At 40.3% G+C, this 18964-nt stretch overlaps 1 protein-coding gene across 3 annotated transcripts; it reads left to right on the top strand.

Annotated features, from left to right (window-relative positions):
• Nucleotides 1–795: 795 nt before the first annotated feature.
• On the top strand, nucleotides 796–18964 carry irf6 (interferon regulatory factor 6). Of its 3 annotated transcripts, none has more exons than XM_068007529.1 (10): nucleotides 796–903; nucleotides 2006–2062; nucleotides 3730–3906; nucleotides 6021–6225; nucleotides 7024–7106; nucleotides 7803–7836; nucleotides 12841–12984; nucleotides 14018–14410; nucleotides 14952–15070; nucleotides 16307–18964. In XM_068007529.1, the coding sequence occupies exons 3-10, from the start codon at nucleotides 3733–3735 to the stop codon at nucleotides 16532–16534; spliced, it is 1380 nt and encodes a 459-aa protein (XP_067863630.1). In that variant the 5' UTR covers nucleotides 796–903; nucleotides 2006–2062; nucleotides 3730–3732; the 3' UTR covers nucleotides 16535–18964. The 3 variants fall into 3 exon arrangements, with proteins under 3 accessions (XP_067863630.1, XP_067863629.1, XP_067863631.1); XM_068007528.1 differs by having other exon boundaries at nucleotides 3713–3906; XM_068007530.1 differs by lacking the exon at nucleotides 796–903 and having other exon boundaries at nucleotides 1787–2062; nucleotides 3713–3906.

Raw genomic sequence — 18964 nt, 5'->3', positions numbered from 1 at the left:
ACAATACCTGGTGATTACAGATAATCTTTCCAACTGCCCGTTGTCAAGGCAATCAAAGTGTTCAGACAGAGAGATGTTACCTACAGGACCACCGAATATACAAACGGCCAGAACAAAAGACAGAGAGAGAAAAACATCCGAAAGGAAGAGAAAGACAGAGAATGACCCGTTGTATTAAAAACAGATAACATTTGTTCGCTGGTGGGGTTACGTGTAGCGAGACATGAACCCAAGATCCCGGTTGAGGCCGTCCTCATGGGTGCGGAACTTGACTATCAATTTCTGCTCGACGATTTTGCATTGTCGTGTGTCTCGAAGGCCGTCTTGGAGAATGCTTACCCGAAGATCGGTGGCTGAATGTCCTTGACTGCTGAAGTGTTCCCCGACTGGGAGGGATCCCTCCTGTCTGGCGATTGTTGCGCGGTGTCCGTTCACAGTTCGCAGTGTCTGCATGGTCTCGCCAATGTACCATGCTCAGGGGCATCCTTTCCTGCAACGTATGATTTGATTCAATGGCGGAGCAGGCTCGAGGGGCCATGTGGCCTACTCCTGCTCCTATTTCTTACATTCTTATGTAGATGAACGAAGAGCGCAAATGGCCGATTGACAGTTTGGGTCGCACATTGCACAGCACCCATTCCAGCCTGTTTCAATCGCAGGTGCGTTAATTGTTAGTCAAGCTACAGTAAGTGACTCAAGATTACACATTCGAGTTTTTTTAAGCGAAACTGGGCAGGTAAATGTAGCAAAACCAGCACAGGAAACACACACTCATGTGACTGGATGAGTCACTGCACATACCTGCGGTGAACCGAGACTAACCAGGATCAACATTTAGAAACAGTCTGGGTGAGGAATCAAGAGTCAATTACTGCTTGCATTTGTGCTACTGCAGACTGCGAGGTAAGTGTATGCATTGTACCTATTGATCCAGCGATTTTAGTGCTAGTATATGAACAATTTGTGGACACTGTTTTCGTTACTTTCTTGGTGCCTGGACTTTCTCCCCTTACTCTGTTGGTCGGATTTTGGTGCGACAGTGTTTATGTGTATTCGCTGAATCTTTGGTAGTAGCTAGTGTGTTCACCGTATGTTTACACTTTATAATTCCTCGTTTATCCAAGTTTTATTTACTATTTCTTTATTTTAAATCATACGTTTGTGTCTCTGCTGGAAGTTATTTTTCTATGCCAAAATTTTTTGAAATTTGCAATTCATCAATAACCTACTGTAATATATATCGAGAGATTCCTGCGAAAGAGCCTCTGTTTTTCTTTAACATATCATTAGAAATGCTTTATTATTGAACAAAATGTATGTAAATATCTGAAGGAGCTACGATTTTGATCAGGGGATATTATTGTAAACGTGCAACGGGGTATTTGATCGATCTATATTTAAAATCGATGTTTCATTTCAAGGTTTAGATTGGTTTTGGTTCAATATCCAGTGTTTCTGCACGATTCCCTCCTCTCCGCTCCCCTTTCGTATTTACCTGTTTTATTGTCTCTTTTGTGGACTATTTTCAGGTTGTTTCCTTTTCGGAAACCTCGTTCTTTTTGAACTCTTAAAACGTTTAAGAAGCTTTTGTGGCTTTATTGTGTCAGACGTGTTTTCAGTGGTTGTTTATTGTGTCTGACTATTTGACTCCACACAGTCAGACACATCAGTTTATTTTTGTTTATTGGGCTATGCCATGGGTTGTCACATATTTTTGTTAAGTGTTTCTATGTCTCTATTTCTCCATAGTATCTATGAGTTGGGTGCGGTGTTCTCTGGCTCTGACGTAGATTCTACAACAGAAATTTATGGAGAAAGTTAGGGGTGGGGAAACGAAGTTGGTAAAATCCAGACCAACCTCGGGAGACAGACTGCTCTCTCGTTAATCTAGACTTTACCAAATCAGGAACCACCAGAGAACATTTTGGAGACACCGACACCAAACCGTGCGGGCTGAGAACGGTGAAACTGACTTTTTGTGTGTTTCTTGGCTCCATTATTGCAGGAGACGACTCTGTAAAGTAAACATTTCCGGGATCACAAGCTGGAAATCGACGAGAAGGTAAAAGGAATGCGAACTCTTGATCTCGGGGTTTTGACTTGGTGTCATTGCCTTTCTCCCTCCCTCCAGCCCAGAAAGGGGACCGGGTTAAAATCCCGTGCCTGTCCCGATGGGAGAGGGAGAAATTCCCACCCTGTGTTACTCAGCTGGACGTAGGGTGTGTGTTCTCCACCGGTGGGTCCTTGAGTTACTTCCGCTTGATGGATCAAGAAAGGAATTTTCCTCCACACATAACTGTAGATAGTTTTAAGATGATTTCTGTATGGATTTATTGTGCCTCTTAGTTTTGCCCAGGCGTGTCCCGCTGCTATTTCACTGCAGAAATCCGAATTTATTCTCGCCTTTACTTGCCCCTCCCAGCATTTAAAAACCCGTCGTTTAAATCCCCGAGTGTCGATTCTCCTGAACCCTCACTTCAACCTAACAGCGTGTCACCAGTTTAATGTTACACTACTTATTTTATAAAAACATTCGGATGCGTTTTATGCTGCCAAGCGGCTTTCACTCCTCTCTGGCGATAAACCTGTAGTGTGAATCTGGATTTAGGGCCTCACCTGACTCCGGAAGAAAGGAGTGAGACTCCCTGAGGGGGCAGTATCCACTGCTTTCGTTTTGCATGGAACGTAAATGGATGTGGTGTCAGACCCAGTTTACAAAGTGCTTACAGGGTCTCTGGGTCCTTAATCTACCTGATAAATGTTTAGAGACTGAGATTGCTGCCTCTGTACACTACTTAAATGTTAATTGCTGGAGGGGAGGAGCTATGGATGTGTGTAACCAGGTGCTGAGCTTTCTCCTAGATATCACCATTACTGTTCCAGACAAGAGCTAGGCAACTTAATCCAAGTACTGTCTGGGTGGAACTCGCACTGCAGCTACTACTGATCATTAGAAATGCAGCTTTAGTGCTTTAAAACCTCTGGTGTACAGCCTCTGGGCACATTTACACTGCAGGCTTTGCATTGGTGCAAAGCAGTTTCTGCTTCATAACTGTCACCCAAATTGTGCAGTGTGAATGTGGATTTAAGACCTGACCTGATTTCAGAGGGAAGCAGAGCAAGTCTCTCACTTCTATGGAGTCTTGCTCCAGTGTGCAGTAGGTCCCTGACTCTGGATTTAGGCTGCATTAACACTGTAATTATAAAATTGGCATGATGTGTAATTGCAACCTCAGAATATTAATTCCCAACTCAGTTCTCTTAGTGTGCAACAACAATTTTTTTTTGATCTAATGTGTTGCATGTTACACTGCACATTATTGTAAACAAAGAGCATTGAGACCGAACCTTGTTTTGTTTATCCAACCATCCTGTTTTGTGATTTCCTACAATTGGAATTGGTTAGTTTAAAACTGGTGGTGGAAATGCACTCAAACATGTGATTTATTGCCCTGATAAATGTAATTGTAAAAATCTATTTGTTTTTCACTGTGTATTCCTTGGATCAAATCAGTGAAATTAGCAAAACTGGATTGGATGGGAACTGCCCCTAGAACTAAAATGTCTAGCTGTGTGTTTGTAACACTAATTTATCACCTCAGTAGGTTAAAGCAGTGTTTCCACATCTTCACTTACAAATCAGTTTTGTTGAAATCACACCGTGAATCTTGTATTTCACAACATGACCATTTTATTTTTCTTCTTAAATAAGAAGAGTTCTTGTTTCAGATAATGGCGATACATCCACGCAGGGTGCGTCTGAAACCTTGGCTCGTGGCCCAAGTGGACAGTGGCCTTTTTTCAGGTCTAGTTTGGCTCCACCGGGAAAATAAACGATTCCAAATTCCTTGGAAACATGCAACTCGCCACAGTCCTCCTCAAGAGGAAGAAAGCACTATCTTTAAGGTGAAGCCATGGTTTTAACTCATTGTAATTGTATGGGATTTATGACTTAACTTCCGTAACATTGTTTTCCAAATCGTTCTTGTAAACAGACCCGCCACACTAAAGATAGCTGGTTAATTTTGAATGGAAAAGTTGGTTACCTTTAGCACATTTATACACCTTAAACAAACTTGCACTGTTTTATAGATAGGTTGTTTGCTTACATCCCATCACCGCCATTTATTCCTCAGATAACTTATAAAATTGTTTTAATTGGCTTGGAGCATTAATGTAAATCTTACATTTAGTAATATTGCATTTTTACAGCACCTTATCATATTAAAATGTCCTAAAGTACTTCATGGAATGAATTACTATAGAAGTGCCAGCAAACATGGCAGCTATTTTGCACCAGTAGTACCTCAGAAGTAATAATGAGATGAATGACCAATGTTTTCTGTGGTATTGGTTGAGGGAGGAATGTTGGGTAAAACAATAGTGCTCACAACATGACCGTGGCAATACATCCACACAGGGTGCGTCTGAAACCTTGGCTGTTGGCCCAAGTGGACAGTGGCCTTTTCCCAGGTCTGGTTTGATTTTTAATTACTGGAATATGCAGACGGGACCTCAGTCTAACATCTCACCTACAAGATAGCACTGGGACTTTAGCTTGGATTATGTGCTCAAGTTCTGGTTTGTAGTACGGGCCCTAATCTTCTGATCCAGTAGCAAACATGCTACTGACTGAGTGAAGCTGACCTTTGAGATTTAGATGTGTCAAATCTGTATTTGTTCAGAAAGGTAGCTGTGGGCAGAAGACTCAGTGGACTGATCCACTGAACGTAATGTCTCCTAAGTTGAGTTAAAAGATCAAAGATCAGTGGTAACAAGACTTTTCTGCTTGTAAATTTTCAGTCCATTTGTTAGGGTGGAAGTAGATTAACTAAAATGGTAACAAAACAGAGTTGCAAATTATAAATCAAGAATTGATAAAGGAAACAATCTGTTATTCTAATGAGTAATACAAACATAACTCCCACATTTGTAAATGTTTACCATTTATTGTATTTCCCTTAGCATCATAATGAGTGAGAATGGCAAAGTATCCTGTAACTAAAATCTGAAAAGGCAAAGATCGTGCAAAGAGATGAAAAATAATTGTTAGAGCTTTTAACTTTTTTTTTTACAACAGTCCCATAAACGCTAGCAACTGTTGGAAAGGTATGATGTGCACATTTGTACTTCTGATTGGAAACAGGCCCAAGTGCAGGAGCCTGTTAAATGAAAATAACTGATAAGGACCAAGTTATTATAAATGGGTATATTTTCCTCGGTGTAGTAAAGTAAATTTTATTTAACATTGCGTGCAGAAGAAACTATACTCCAGAGGATTTTTACATGGCAAAACTTTCAACTTCAGCTGGGGTATCCGATCGACTGCCTGTTGTACACCCTGTCTGGCTTTTCCTTTCTATTGATTCAATGGTAAGGAAAATCGGGTGGGGTGTATAACTGGGCTGAAGTTGAAAATTCTGGTGATAATTTTCTCTGTGGATAAAGTTAGAGTAAATTGGTTTATAATGACCATGGAAAGTTTTTTTAAAAAAAAATTATTTTATTGAACAGAAACAAAAAATATGCCCAAAAGTCTATGGGGAAATCTTGTATAGTTAATCACTACATGGAACAAGATTAGTCACTGCTCACTGAGTAACAATGGGATCAATTTTTTAATTTGCTGAAATCAGTGTTAATGACCTCAAAATGGGATCCATAGACTTGCCGTCCAGTTAATACCAATGCTGTGCCCGCTGCCAATTTCACGGGCCTACCACTGGGCAGCCAAAGTGCCTGCCAGATTCAGGTGGTAGGTCCCTTTCAATATGCAAATGAAGGTCCTACAACATCATATATTGGACCCCGATTGGCATTTTAGGACAGAAGTGGTCAGAGTGTGCGCCTTGTACTCGCCAACCAGTTTCACCGGCGATGCTGAAAAGGGTACGTTTTTTAAAAAAAATTATTTTTGTGGGACCAGTAGGAGTTGGAGTGGAAGGAGAAAGGAATGATTTGGTCTAAATCTACAAATCAGGGTCACTTAAAATATTAATACCAATGTATTTTATCTGCAGGCATGGGCAGTAGAAACTGGAAAGTATCAGGAAGGGATTGATGACCCAGATCCAGCCAAGTGGAAAGCACAGCTCCGATGTGCGCTTAATAAAAGTCGTGAATTTAACCTAATTTATGATGGAACCAAAGAGGTTCCAATGAATCCTCTTAAGATTTACGAAGTGTGTGATATCCCACAGAGCAATGGCACACACAGTAATCCAGGTAGGAAATTGCTTTGAGTTGTAACAGCTGGTACTGGCAAGGTTTTTTTTAAAAAAGGCCTAAGTGCTTAAAAACAGTTGTCATTTTGGAACTTTGCTGATGTAATTTTTGTTTATGCTTGCAAGTTGTAGCAGACTGGGAGCAGGAATCAGTAATTCAGTAGGTTTTGTATTGGGATAGGAGAAAAAAGCCAATTAAATCACAAGGGGTCAAATTACAATATACTGTAACCGTAAGATCAATTGTCATTGACACTAGGCCTGAGCTTTCAACTGATTGAAGAGCCAAATATTCTCGGGCCTAAAACAAGTAAATTATTTGTTTTCAGTTCAACGTTAGCCTTAAACAAAAAATAAAATCTAGTTATCTGTAAAGAAAGTACAACTTCACAAATTGTAAACAATTTTACAACACCAAGTTATAGTCCAACAAATTTATTTTAAATTCCACAAGCTTTCGGAGGCTTCCTCCGTCAGGTGAACGGTGTAGAAACCTGACGAAGGAGGAAGCCTCCGAAAGCTTGTGGAATTTAAAATAAATTTGTTGGACTATAACTTGGTGTTGTAAAATTGTTTACAATTGTCAACCCCAGTCCATCACCGGCATCTCCACATCACAACTTCACAAAGGCATGAGACTGCTGCCAGGAACCAAGATACACTGCACATATAGTAAATAATAGGTTTTACTTCAGTCATTGTAGAAAAGGCACGACTGAGGGCATTGATTTGCAATTAAATCTGACAACCCATTAGGTCTTTCAATTTATTATATAACAATATAATTTGTATTTTACAGGATCAGTACCTTGGGAAGAAAATGACATAGATTTGGAAGATGAAGAGGATGGTGACGTGAGCTCTTCTCAGCCTCAAGTTAAAGTGAGTGGACAAGCTTTGAAACAGGATTTTCGAGCATGATAAGGGTACTGTGGCAAATTCAAACTGGATGGCTTGGTAGGTGAAGTCACCATCAGGTGCAGAACCAAATCACACAATACAAAGTCCCCAGTTCAATTTGTGGCAAGTACAGCTGTAGGGTCACTACAGTTGCCCTTAGTGGCCGTAGGCTAGAGAGGAAAAAATCAGCCTGGATTCTTGCTCCTGATTGCTGTGTAAGGATCCCTACTGGAAAGTGGATGTGGGTGGAAATTTGTATCTGAACTTGAAATTATAGTCTTCAAATCACTCTTGTATATTTGCTGTTTTTGATGATCTATATTGTTTTCAGGGGTGGTTTATTGCACTTTTCCTGATGCTGGTTTTCACTGTGAATGCCAGCAGAAGCTGTGCTGTGTACCAGCTGATGTGTGGTGATTGTAAAATTTATGATGTAACCAATGCAGTTTTATCCAGTGACAAATCAACCCTTGATTGTCAGGAAATAATGGCATCAGCATATATTCTAAAGGAATTGATGCAGTCGGCCTATATTCTAATTAACACAGTTGGCATATACTCAAATTCTTCAACGATAGACCACTCCACATTTATGAAAATATTGGTCTTTGGTCATTTAGGTAATTTTAAAAGAAGGACTGCTCTCATATTTATGTTCATTTCCTCTCTTATATACAGATGCAAGAAAGCTTTCCATTTCTGAATTTAAATGGTAAGTGAACCCAGAGCTATTATCGGTGTGAATCTAATCTATTATTTTACTATTAGGATCTTGTAATAAAACATTAATGGTGAAGTGGAATAAAATACTTTTTAAAAAATCTCTAGAATCTGTGTTTGAAGTCAACCCAGTTGGTTCTCTGTTGACTATAAGCATCCAGAGTGAAATGGGTCTGGCATTTCCTAGCGCGTACAATTTGGCAGCCTCATGATGAGGACAGAATATTGCTGGTGTGTGAAATGGAGAAAATGATATTGGTGCAGTGGGAGTGCTCTTCTAAGGTCGAGGCAGAATGGAGGCAGCTTTACTGAAGGTGGTGCATCAGGATATGCTTAATGCTGAGACTTGGTCCGTAATTTAATGAACAGAACAAAATAAAAGTAATTAATTAGATTAATGCTTAGTAATCTCATTCAGCATACATTTTTAGATAGGATAAGATTCCTTGTGGGGACTTTTCCCATTTTGTTGTTTGATTTTAAAAATTGGTGCAGAACCAGAAATAATTTTGTTTCTACAAATTTGTTTTAAAATTCGTTCATGGGATGTGGGCGTCGCTGGCAAGGCCAGCATTTATTGCCCATCCCTAATTGCCCTTGAGAAGGTGGTGGTGAGTCCCCTACTTGAACCGCTGCAGTCCGTGTGATGAAGGTTCTCCCACAGTGCTGTTAGGTAGGGAGTTCCAGGATTTTGACCCAGTGACGAAGGAACGGTGAGATAGTTCCAAGTGCGGATGGTGTGTGACTTGGAGGGGAACGTGCAGGTGGTGTTGTTCCCATGTGCCTGCTGCCCTTGTCCTTCTAGGTGGTAGAGGTCGTGGGTTTGGGAGATGCTGTCGAAGAAGCCTTGGCAAGTTGCTGCAGTGCATCCTGTAGATGGTACACACTGCAGCCACGGTGGTGAAAGGAGTGAATGTTTAGGGTGGTGGACGGGATACCAATCAAGCGGGCTGCTTTGTTCTGGAAGGTGAGGAGCTTCTTGAGTGTTGTTGGAGCTGCACTTATCCAAGCAAGTGGAGAGTATTCCCTCACACTCCTGACTTGTGCCTTGTAGATGGTGGAAACGCTTTGGGGAGTCAGGAGGTGAGTCCCTGGCCGCAGAATACCCAGCCTCTGACCTGCTCTTGTAGTCACATTATTTATGTGGCTGGTCCAGTTAAGTTTCTGGTCAATGGTGACCTCCAGGATGTTGATGGTGGGAGATTCGGTGATGGTAATGCCGTTGAATGTCAAGGGGAGGTGGTTAGACTCTCTCTTGTTGGAGATGGTCATTGCCTGGCACTTGTCTGGCGCGGATGTTACTTGTCACTTATCAGCCCAAGCCTGGATGTTGTCCAGGTCTTGTTGCATGCAGGCACAGACTGCTTCATTATCTGAGGGGTTTTGAATGGAACTAAACACTGTGCAATCATCAGCGAACATCCCCATTTCTGACCTTATGATGGAGGGAAGGTCATTGATGAAGCAGCTGAAGATGGTTGGGCCTAGGACACTACCCTGAGAAACTACTGCAGCAATGTCCTGGGGCTGAGATGATTGGCCTTCAGCAGCACGACCATCTTCCTTTGTGCCAGGTATGACTCCAGCCACTGGAGAGTTTTCCCACTGATTCCCATTGACTTCAATTTGACTAGGGCTCCTTGGTGCCACGCTCGGTCAAATGCTGCTTTGATGTCAAAGGCAGTCACTCTCACCTCACCTCTGGAATTCAGCTCTTTTGTCCATGTTTGGACCAAGGCTACAATGAGGCCTGGAGCCGAGTGGTCCTGGTGTAACCCAAACTGAGCATTAGTGAGTAAGTGTCGCTTGATAGCACTGTCGACGACACCTTCCATCACTTTGCTGATGATTGAGAGTAGACTGATGGGGCGGTAATTGGCCGGATTGGATTTGTCCTGCTTTTTGTGGACAGGACATACCTGGGCAATTTTCCATATTGTCGGGTAGATGCCAGTGTTGTAACTGCACTGGAACAGTTTGGCTAGAGGCGCAGCTAGTTCTGGAGTACAAGTCTTCAGCACTACAGCCGTGATTTTTTCGGGGCCCATATCCTTTGTTGTATCCAGTGCACTTGGTCGTTTCTTGATATCATGTGGAGTGAATTGAATTGGCTGAAGACTGGCTTCTGCGATGGTGGGGATATCGGAAGGAGGCCGAGATGGATCATCCACTCGGCACTTCTGGCTGAAGATGGTTGCAAATGCTTCAGCCTTGTCGTTTGCACTCACGTGCTGGACTCTGCCATCATTGAGGATGGGGTTCACAGAGCCGCCTCCTCCTCCCGTTAGTTGTTTAATTGTCCACCACCATTCACGACTGGATATGGCAGGACTGCAGAGCTTTGATCTGATCCGTTGGTTGTGGAATTGCTTAGCTCTGTCTATAGCATGTTGCTTCTGCTGTTTAGCATGCATGTAGAGCTGTGTTGTAGCTTCACCAGGTTGGCACCTCATTTTTAGGTACACCTGGTGCTGCTCCTCATTGAACCAGAGTTGATCCCCTGGCTTGTTGGTAATGGTAGAGTGAGGAATATGCTGGGCCATGAGGTTACAGATTGTGCTGGAATACAATTCTGCTTCTGCTGATGGCCCACAGCGCCTCATGGATGCCCAGTTTTAAGCTGCTAGATCTGTTCTGAATCTATCCCATTTAGCACAGTGGTTTGTGGGTTTTGCTCCTCCCTCCCCATTATCTATACTTGTGGACAAAAGTGCAGGTTGGTACAGTATAGAAAAAAAGAACTTTCATTTATATAGCACCTTTCATGACCTCAGGATGTCCCAAAGCACTTTACAGCCAATGAAGTACTTTTGAAGTGCGGTCAGTGTTGTAATGTAGGAAACACGGCAGCCAATTTGCGCACAGCAAGTTTCCACAAACAGCAAAGTGATAATGACCAGATAATCTATTTTTAGGTATTGGTTGAGGGATAAATATTGGCCAGGACATCAAGGAGAACCCCCCTGCTCTTTGAATAGTGCCATGTGATCTTTTACATCTACATGAGAGGGCAGACGAGGCCTCGGTTTAATGTTGCATCTAAAAGATGGCATCTTTGACAGTGCAGCACTCCCTCAGTTCTGCACTGGTTTGTCATCCTAGATTTTCTGCTCCAGTCTCTGGAGTGGGACTTTAACATGCAACCTTCTGACTCAGCAGTGAGAAAGCTACCACTGAGCCACGACTGACACCAGTATGTGGATCTCTTCACAAGCTGTAGGAATACTACTTGTTTCAGATACTAGGCGACATTCTTGAGAGGCGAGACAAGTAACACCTTGGTGGCTGGTTTTTCCTCTATTCCCAGGTTCAACAGAAACTAGGACTTTGAAGTTGAACCTCCCAATTAAGAATCCAACATTCTGCACTGTAGCGATCACTCTGGCTGGGTTAATTATTTTCAAGAAATAATTGTTTCGCAAGATTAGGACTCATGGGGTTGGGGATAACATGTTAGCAAGGACTGAGGATTGGTTAACGGACAGAAAACAAGAGAGAAGGGATAAATGGGTCATTTTCAAGTTGGCAGGCTGTAACTAATGGGGTACTGCAAGGATCAATGCTTGGATCAGCTATTTACAATCTATATTATTGACTTGGATGAAGGGACTGAGTGTAATGTATCCAAGTTTGATACAAAGCTATGTGGGAAAGTAAGCTGTGAGGAGGACACTGGGTCAGTGAGTGGGCTAGAAGGTGGCAGATGTAGTATAATGTGGGGAAATGTGAGGTTCTTCACTTTGGTAGGAAGAATAGAAATATTAAAAATTTTTAAATGGTGAGAAACTATTAAATGTTGGTGTTCAGAGAGATTTGGGTGTCCTGGTACAGGAAACACAAAAAGTTAACATGCAAGTACAGCAGGCAATTAGGAAGGCAAATGGTATGTTGGCCTTTATTGCAAGGGGGTTGGAGTACAAGAGTAAGGAAGTCTTATTACAATTGTACAAGGCTTTGGTGAGACCTCACCTGGAATAGTGCGTACAGTTTTGGTGTCCTTATCTAAGGAAGGATATACTTGCCTTAGAGGTGGTGCAACGAAGGTTCACTAGATTAATTCCTGGGATGAGAGGGTTGTCCTATGAGGAGAGATTGAGTAGAATGGACCTATACTGTCTGGAGTTTAGAAGAATGGGAGGTGGTCTCATTGAAACATACAAGATTCTGAGGGGGTTCGACAGAGTAGATGTTGAGAGGTTGTTTCCCCTGGCTGGAGAGTCTAGAACTAGAGGGCATGGTCGCAGGATAAGGGGTCGGCCATTTAAGACTGAGATGAGGAATTTCTTTACTCCAGAGGGTTGTGAATCTTTGGAATTCTCTTCCCCAGAGGGCTAGGGATGCTCAGTTGTTGAGTATATTCAAGGCTGAGATAGATAGATTTTTGGTCTCTAGGGGAATCAAGGGATCTGGGGATCGGGCAGGAAAGTGAAGTTGAAGATCAGCCATGATCTGATTGAATGGTGGAGCAGGCTTGAGGGGCCATATGGCCTTCTCCTACTCCGATTTCTTATGTTCATATGTTTCTGTGTAAAATGCACTGTGTAGTAAACTTGTAAATTCTCTCAGCATTCTATTATAACTCAGGTACGATTTTGAATTTGAATAAATCCAGGCACCTTTATTTACAGCGTTAATACAACTTTAAGCTTAATCAAAACCTGTAGATGACTCTAATCCTCCTCTTCGAGATGATTCTTGATTCTCGCTGAAGTGGCCCAGCAAGCCTGTCAGATGTAACACAGTTGCTTCAAGCAGGCAGCTTATCAATGCCTTCTCGGGGCATCTAGGATGGGCAACAAATGTGGCCCTGGCAATGTTGCCCACATCCTGAAATCAAACTTTTTTTTTTAAAAAGCTGATCTAAATTACACAAAAATGAATGTAAATCGTGAATGATGTAATAAAGGATGGTACAAAAATTGTTTAGAAATCAAAGTTGATATTTTATTAAATGGCATCGATGATTACTCTTAATTGTGTAATTTGAACCTTGCAGACTCTCCTATGGCCCCTCCAAGTGTGACCAGCTGTTCTCCCAATGAGTGGATAAAGAACGAGCCAGAACAGATCCTGCAGGTTGATCCACATTTGCCAGCAGAGATATTCAGCACTCCAGAAACCTGGATCAGCTCATTGCCCAGTAAGCAAAAAACCTGTTGCTTGCCAAAACCGAATCCAAGATTGACCTGTCATTCTATATCCATACTGTTTCCCCTCCTGCCCTAATAAGTGAACTTCGTTGCAACCCTTCGCCTCATTCACAGTTAATTGCATTTTCTATCATCTTGCTTAAAAACATGCTAAATACTAATAGTCAACCTAGGTTTACCACAATATCCTTATTAGAAAGACTTGCTTTATATATATATAGCGCCTTATCACATCTTAGAAATCTCAACGAGCTGGATGTACAATGAATGACTTGAAGATGTGATGACTGTTATGTCAGAAAATGCAACAGACACTTTGTGCACAGTGAATTCCCACAAACAACAATGAGATAAATGACTTGTTAACCTGTTTTTAAGTTAGTGGTTACAGTTGAGGGAAGAATGTTATCCAAGATACCAAGAGAACTCCCTGCTCTTCTTTCCATATTGCCATGGGATCCTTAATACACCTGAACTGGCAGATGTGTTGGTTTAATATATAATCTGACAGACAGCACCACCCACAATGCAATTCTTCACACTACTGCCCTGGAATGTCACCCTAGATTATATCATCACATTCCTAAAGAGAGCCTTGAAGGCAGAATGTTCTGACTTTGAGCTGAGAACGTTGCTATCTGAGCCCAGCTGATTCCCCAGGAAATTATTAAGATGAAAGTATATTGGGGGAAAATATATTGGTGTAAAATGTGCAGTTTAATGGGAATTTTAAAGCAAGCTGTGAACGTTTGCATCTGACTGAGACAAAACGATAAACTGCGTACACATGTTAAGGTTAAAGAGCATAAATGAAGGTAGATTGACAACAAAAACCTGCAGTAAAGAGGAATCTGCTTTAAAAAATTTCAATTAAGTAAATGTATATTCACGCATTCACTGTGGGTGTGGATCTAATCATCTTTCAAATTATAAAAATATTGTGAAAGAGTTCTCTTGAATTTCATGAGCTTTAAAATATAGAACTCTTTGATTCATACTTTTTTCCCCCCAAATTCTGTATAGTGACAGACCTCGAAATCCAGTTCCAGTACCGAGGTAAAGAGTTGGGACCAACCTTAAACATCAGCAATCCACAGGGATGCCGTCTCTTTTATGGGGATTTGGGACCAATGCCAAACCAGGAGGAGTTGTTTGGTCCGGTTTCCCTTGAACAAGTGAAATTTCCTGGAACAGAGCATATCTCAAATGAAAAGCAACGTCTCTTCACAAACCGCCTACTGGATGTGATGGACCGAGGACTGATCCTGGAAGTGAGTGGTCATGCAATCTATGCCATTCGCCTGTGTCAGTGTAAGGTGTACTGGTCAGGACCCTGTGCAAATGGAACTGCTACCCCACATGTCATAGAAAGGCAGAAGAAAGTCAAACTCTTTTGTCTGGAAACCTTCTTAAGTGGTGAGTTGTTTAATTCTTCAGTAACATTCTATAAATTAAATAGGTTAAACAAAGTTAGTTTCATTTCTGTACTCTCCAAAGCAAGAAATTCCCTATTGCATTTGGTGTATGATGGTCCTGTCTTCTATCTCACACCCTGCCCCCCACCCCCACCCCCAAAAGTTATTTATCCCCTGTGTTGTTTTCCTTAGATGTGAAATAGTTCAACTTATAGTTGTTCTCTTTCCAGATGAGAGAAATTTGATTCCTTGGTTCTCCCATCGGCCAGCGGAAGCTGGACATGGGGATAAAAGGAGAATATGTGGGAGAGGGGGAAGGAAAAACAATTTTTGTGGTGTCTCTGATCTCATCCATTGATGCAGTGCTCTCCTCCAAGGGCTAGACTAATTATGAGGTTGATGCTGAAATTTGTTGCTTGCTGAGTGTCTCCAACATTGTTTTATTATTAACCATTAATAATATTACTGACCATGTCTGTAAATTGGAACTTTGTGACTTTACACATACAAATCAGCTAACATATTTTAATTTTTAATTGCAGATCTGATTGATCTTCAAAGGGGACAAAGTAATAAAGTACCATCATTTGAGATTTACATGTGCTTTGGGGAAGAGTGGCCAGATGGGAAGCCTAAAGAGAGAAAACTAATAATGGTGCAGGTAACAGACATCCTGGGTTTTGCATCAGTATAAATTATTGGTCATGTTTCCACGCAAAATGCACACTTTATTTGAAGTGTACAATTTTGCAAAGAGAATCTCGGTTTGTGAAATGTATCATCCAAGTTATAAATCTGACTTAATTGTCAATGTGTAACTTCAGATTTCTGCCATTATAAGTATGTAAGATATGTTGTGCATGTAGCTAGATTCTACATATGTACTTACTGTGTAAGTCAATAATAACCAAGTCCCCTATTTTTTTAAAATCTAAAATTGAGAACTGAAAAAACATTCCAAAACTCAGCTTTAATTCTTTAAAATGAATTTCAACAAAATGCATTACAGCTTTTATTGCTTATTTTTAGTAATCATATCCTTTAGTTGCCTCTTGCTTTACAACAGTTCATTTTAAGTGATATTTTCAAATCTAAATCCCCACTTTTTTTTAAAGTCGTAACTGAATTCAAGGTCAGGATGTTTAGCAGTAAAAACAATACTTTCATTTTTTTTGTTCTATTCCATTTGGTAAAAGTCCATTGCATCTAAGTATCTGGGGGCAGGGAACTGTTAAATTTCCTAATTTAAGAAAAAAAATAAACACAATGTATTAGTAGCAACCTGGCCGTACCACAGGGTATCTTTGGGAGTTGTATATTACTGGTATGGGACACGCACCCCATTTGAGCAGTTATCTAGACCAATTAATTCCAGCTCCAACATCATTAAAATTATCTGTTCAATTTTCCGAAACCAGCTCTGCTGTCATTGAGCCAATAGCTTACTCAGTTGACAGCATGCATTTATTTTATATTTGTTCTTGGGATGTGGGCAACACTGGCAAGGCCGCAATTAGTACCCATCCCTAGTTACCTTGAGGAGGTGGTGGTGGGCCTTCTTGAATCACTGCAGTCCTTGGTGATGGTGGTAGGAAGGAAATTCTGGGATATTGACCCAGTAGCAATGAAGGAACAACAAAAAATGTCCAAGTCAGGATGATGGGCGATGGTATTCCCACAACATTGCTGCTCTTATGCTTCACAGTGGTAGAGGTTGCGTGGGAGGGAGGTACAGGACATGCTGTGTTTTATAATAGTAGATTGCACATGACTATGTGGGGATGGGTTTGGGATTTTGAAGCTCGATGCAGCTACATGGTCTGTAGCAAACAGTAAACTGTTTTTTATTTTCCCTGCCTAATTAATAATGTTCTGATTTTATGTCCTGATCTTTCAGGTTGTACCAGTTGTTGCACGGATGATTTACGAGATGTTCAATGGTGAATTTACACGTTCTTTTGACAGTGGCAGCATCAGGCTGCAGATCTCAACCCCAGACATTAAAGATAACATTGTGACTCACCTGAAGCAGCTCTACCACCTCTTACAAACAAACCAAGGACATGAACCATGGCAAATTCAACCTCCGAACCTGCACATGGCACAACCCCTGCCAGCCCAGTAAAAAGACACTTCCTTCCCAATCATTAGAACTGTTAACTCTAGGTGAAAATTCCAAAAAGTGAATGTAAAATAATGATTACTTTTTAATTTATATGGTTAATATGCTTGTCCTACTAGTGATGATGGAATGTTACCATGTTGCAACTTATGAAGTTGACTTTTTTTTGGAAATTGAGCTCCTTAAAGTTTCTATTCTGTGTGGATTTTTTTCCCCATTTGCCCAGTCTCTGCCTATAGTTGTAATCAGGAAAATGTTGAATTCTCCAAGATCTGATATGGTTTATAGCAATTTAATCCCAATGTTCACAATGGGATCTAATTTTGGAATCAATTTCTGGGTTTGTATGAAGTCTTGGTACTCCCATTGTTCAGCTACTGAGACACTGAAGCTGTTCAACAAGGGCTGTTTTGTGCTGTAGACTCTTAATATATGTGACATTTTGAGAAAACATTGGGTGCCAGTGTCCCCAGACAAAGTTCTGTGTTCGGCCTTGGATTTTTGTAAGTCAGGAGTAGAACTTGGAATGTCCTGTGTCAGCTTCAATGGGCTTGGCTTTCAAAAAAAACCTGTCAACTGAAACCGTGTGATAAGATGAAGAGATTGCACTTAACAGAAATGTGTAACCAGAGACTAGGAGAGAGTATTTAATGAAAGGCATCATGGAGCTCTTTTAAAAGGTATATGAATGAACTAAAGTGATTTCAAAAGGCCTGTTAACATGACCCTCGTAGCTTCCAACAGAGTTTGCTCCCTGTTCTATCTTGGATGCAGCTAATTCATAATTGAAATACTTTTCTCATCAAGTTAACTTTTTTGTTTTTTTTAAAAAATATTTGCAAGTGAGATACAAGAATGAAATGGCAAAGAAGCAACAATCATTGTATACTTTGGATGCAAAATACTAAGTTAAGGATTTGCTAATTAATCTGTGTAACTGAAGGATGACACATACTATATAAGATTGCATGATTTAATTTTTTTTTCAGTACACACAGCTGTTAAAAATGCAATGAAACAGTGACTTTTATCATAACTACATTTTATTAATATCCTTTCAATCTAGTGATTAGCTTCTGATCTGCAACACACTCCAGTGTACATAATTCTATATAAAAATGATTTCTTGCTGTTTTTAATGGTGAGGATGTTATCTGGACATCAGAAATCTGCAAATTATGTAATTTGGTGAGCGGTGATGTGGTACCATGGGATTTCAGAAGATTAAAATCAGTTATTTACTGATATAAGGGAATAATCTTGGTTTCTGTGTATTTATAGCAACTTTGCTCATTATATTACAGGTCCATCAGAATTTAAATATTAGTGATATACAAAACGGCTATATACGATTAGCTGATTAACATTCATCTGCTTACTTGAAGTGAATATTCATGATTTGATCTATTTTGACTTTCATACTATACAATCAATGCAGTGTTTCACGCATGTCGTTAGAATGAGTGGTGATGGTCAAAGGTGGAAATATCCATAAATGATTGTCCTATTTCAGTTGCACATCATTTTATTTTTGATCAAACCTTTTATGAAAGCCAACAAAAAGCCTTTTCTATTATAGAAGCAACTTCAAAGAATATTCTGGTAATTCTGACATTTCATTTTCACAAAGCCTGTAACATGTGCCATTTTATATTGATGTATATTTGAGGACACTAAGTCCTGTGCCGTATTAAATAGTAATATAAATGTTTATAATCTTTAAATTATACTGTTTTTAAAAAAAAACGTATTTGAGCATTCATTCATTTGGCCTTATTTTGAATTTTTGTCTATCATGGGCATAGACAGGGGGCGTGTTCAAACACCCCCCAAAATTTGAGTGTTTTAAAAAAAAAATCAAACCACTACTCCTTTCGAAAGAACTTGCCTTAACGTGAACTTGATAGAACACAAAAACAGTGGATGTTCATCCAGAGCTAGTCAGTCCCATAATTCGACCAGTGAAAACTGATTAGTTGGGCTTACGCTTCTAAATGTAACTGGGATAATACGGTAATTAGTAGGGAAGTTATTGATAGACTAGCAACACATAATCAGCACTTGGACTTAGTGCTTTAGAGCTTTTGTCTGACGAGACTGTTCTGTCGTTTTTTGTTTTTTTTTCTTTTCATTTGTTCTATTTGTTTTATTAATTGAATAATGTTTCCATTTGAACATTATTGTGAATTCCCTATTTGAAACATAGGCCTTTTTAAAAAGTAGTTTTGTTTTGTCTGATAAGCTCATATTCAAATACTCCTCCCCCACCCCCCCCCAAAAAAAAATTCTGCCTCTGCCATTGTGGTTGATCTGTATTTTTCATCAATTGGTGAATTTTTCCTGTTTTCCTGTCGAAATTGGTTTAACAATATCTGAAGGGTTTTGGCTAATGTTCACATTAATGTACAAGGTATTAAAAGAAACAGTTACTGA

This window comes from Heptranchias perlo, chromosome 27 (genome assembly GCF_035084215.1).
Source record: "Heptranchias perlo isolate sHepPer1 chromosome 27, sHepPer1.hap1, whole genome shotgun sequence".
NCBI lineage: Eukaryota > Metazoa > Chordata > Chondrichthyes > Hexanchiformes > Hexanchidae > Heptranchias > Heptranchias perlo.
The sequence above is the reverse complement of the archived record's forward strand: the minus strand, read 5'-3'. Positions and strand labels throughout refer to the sequence as shown.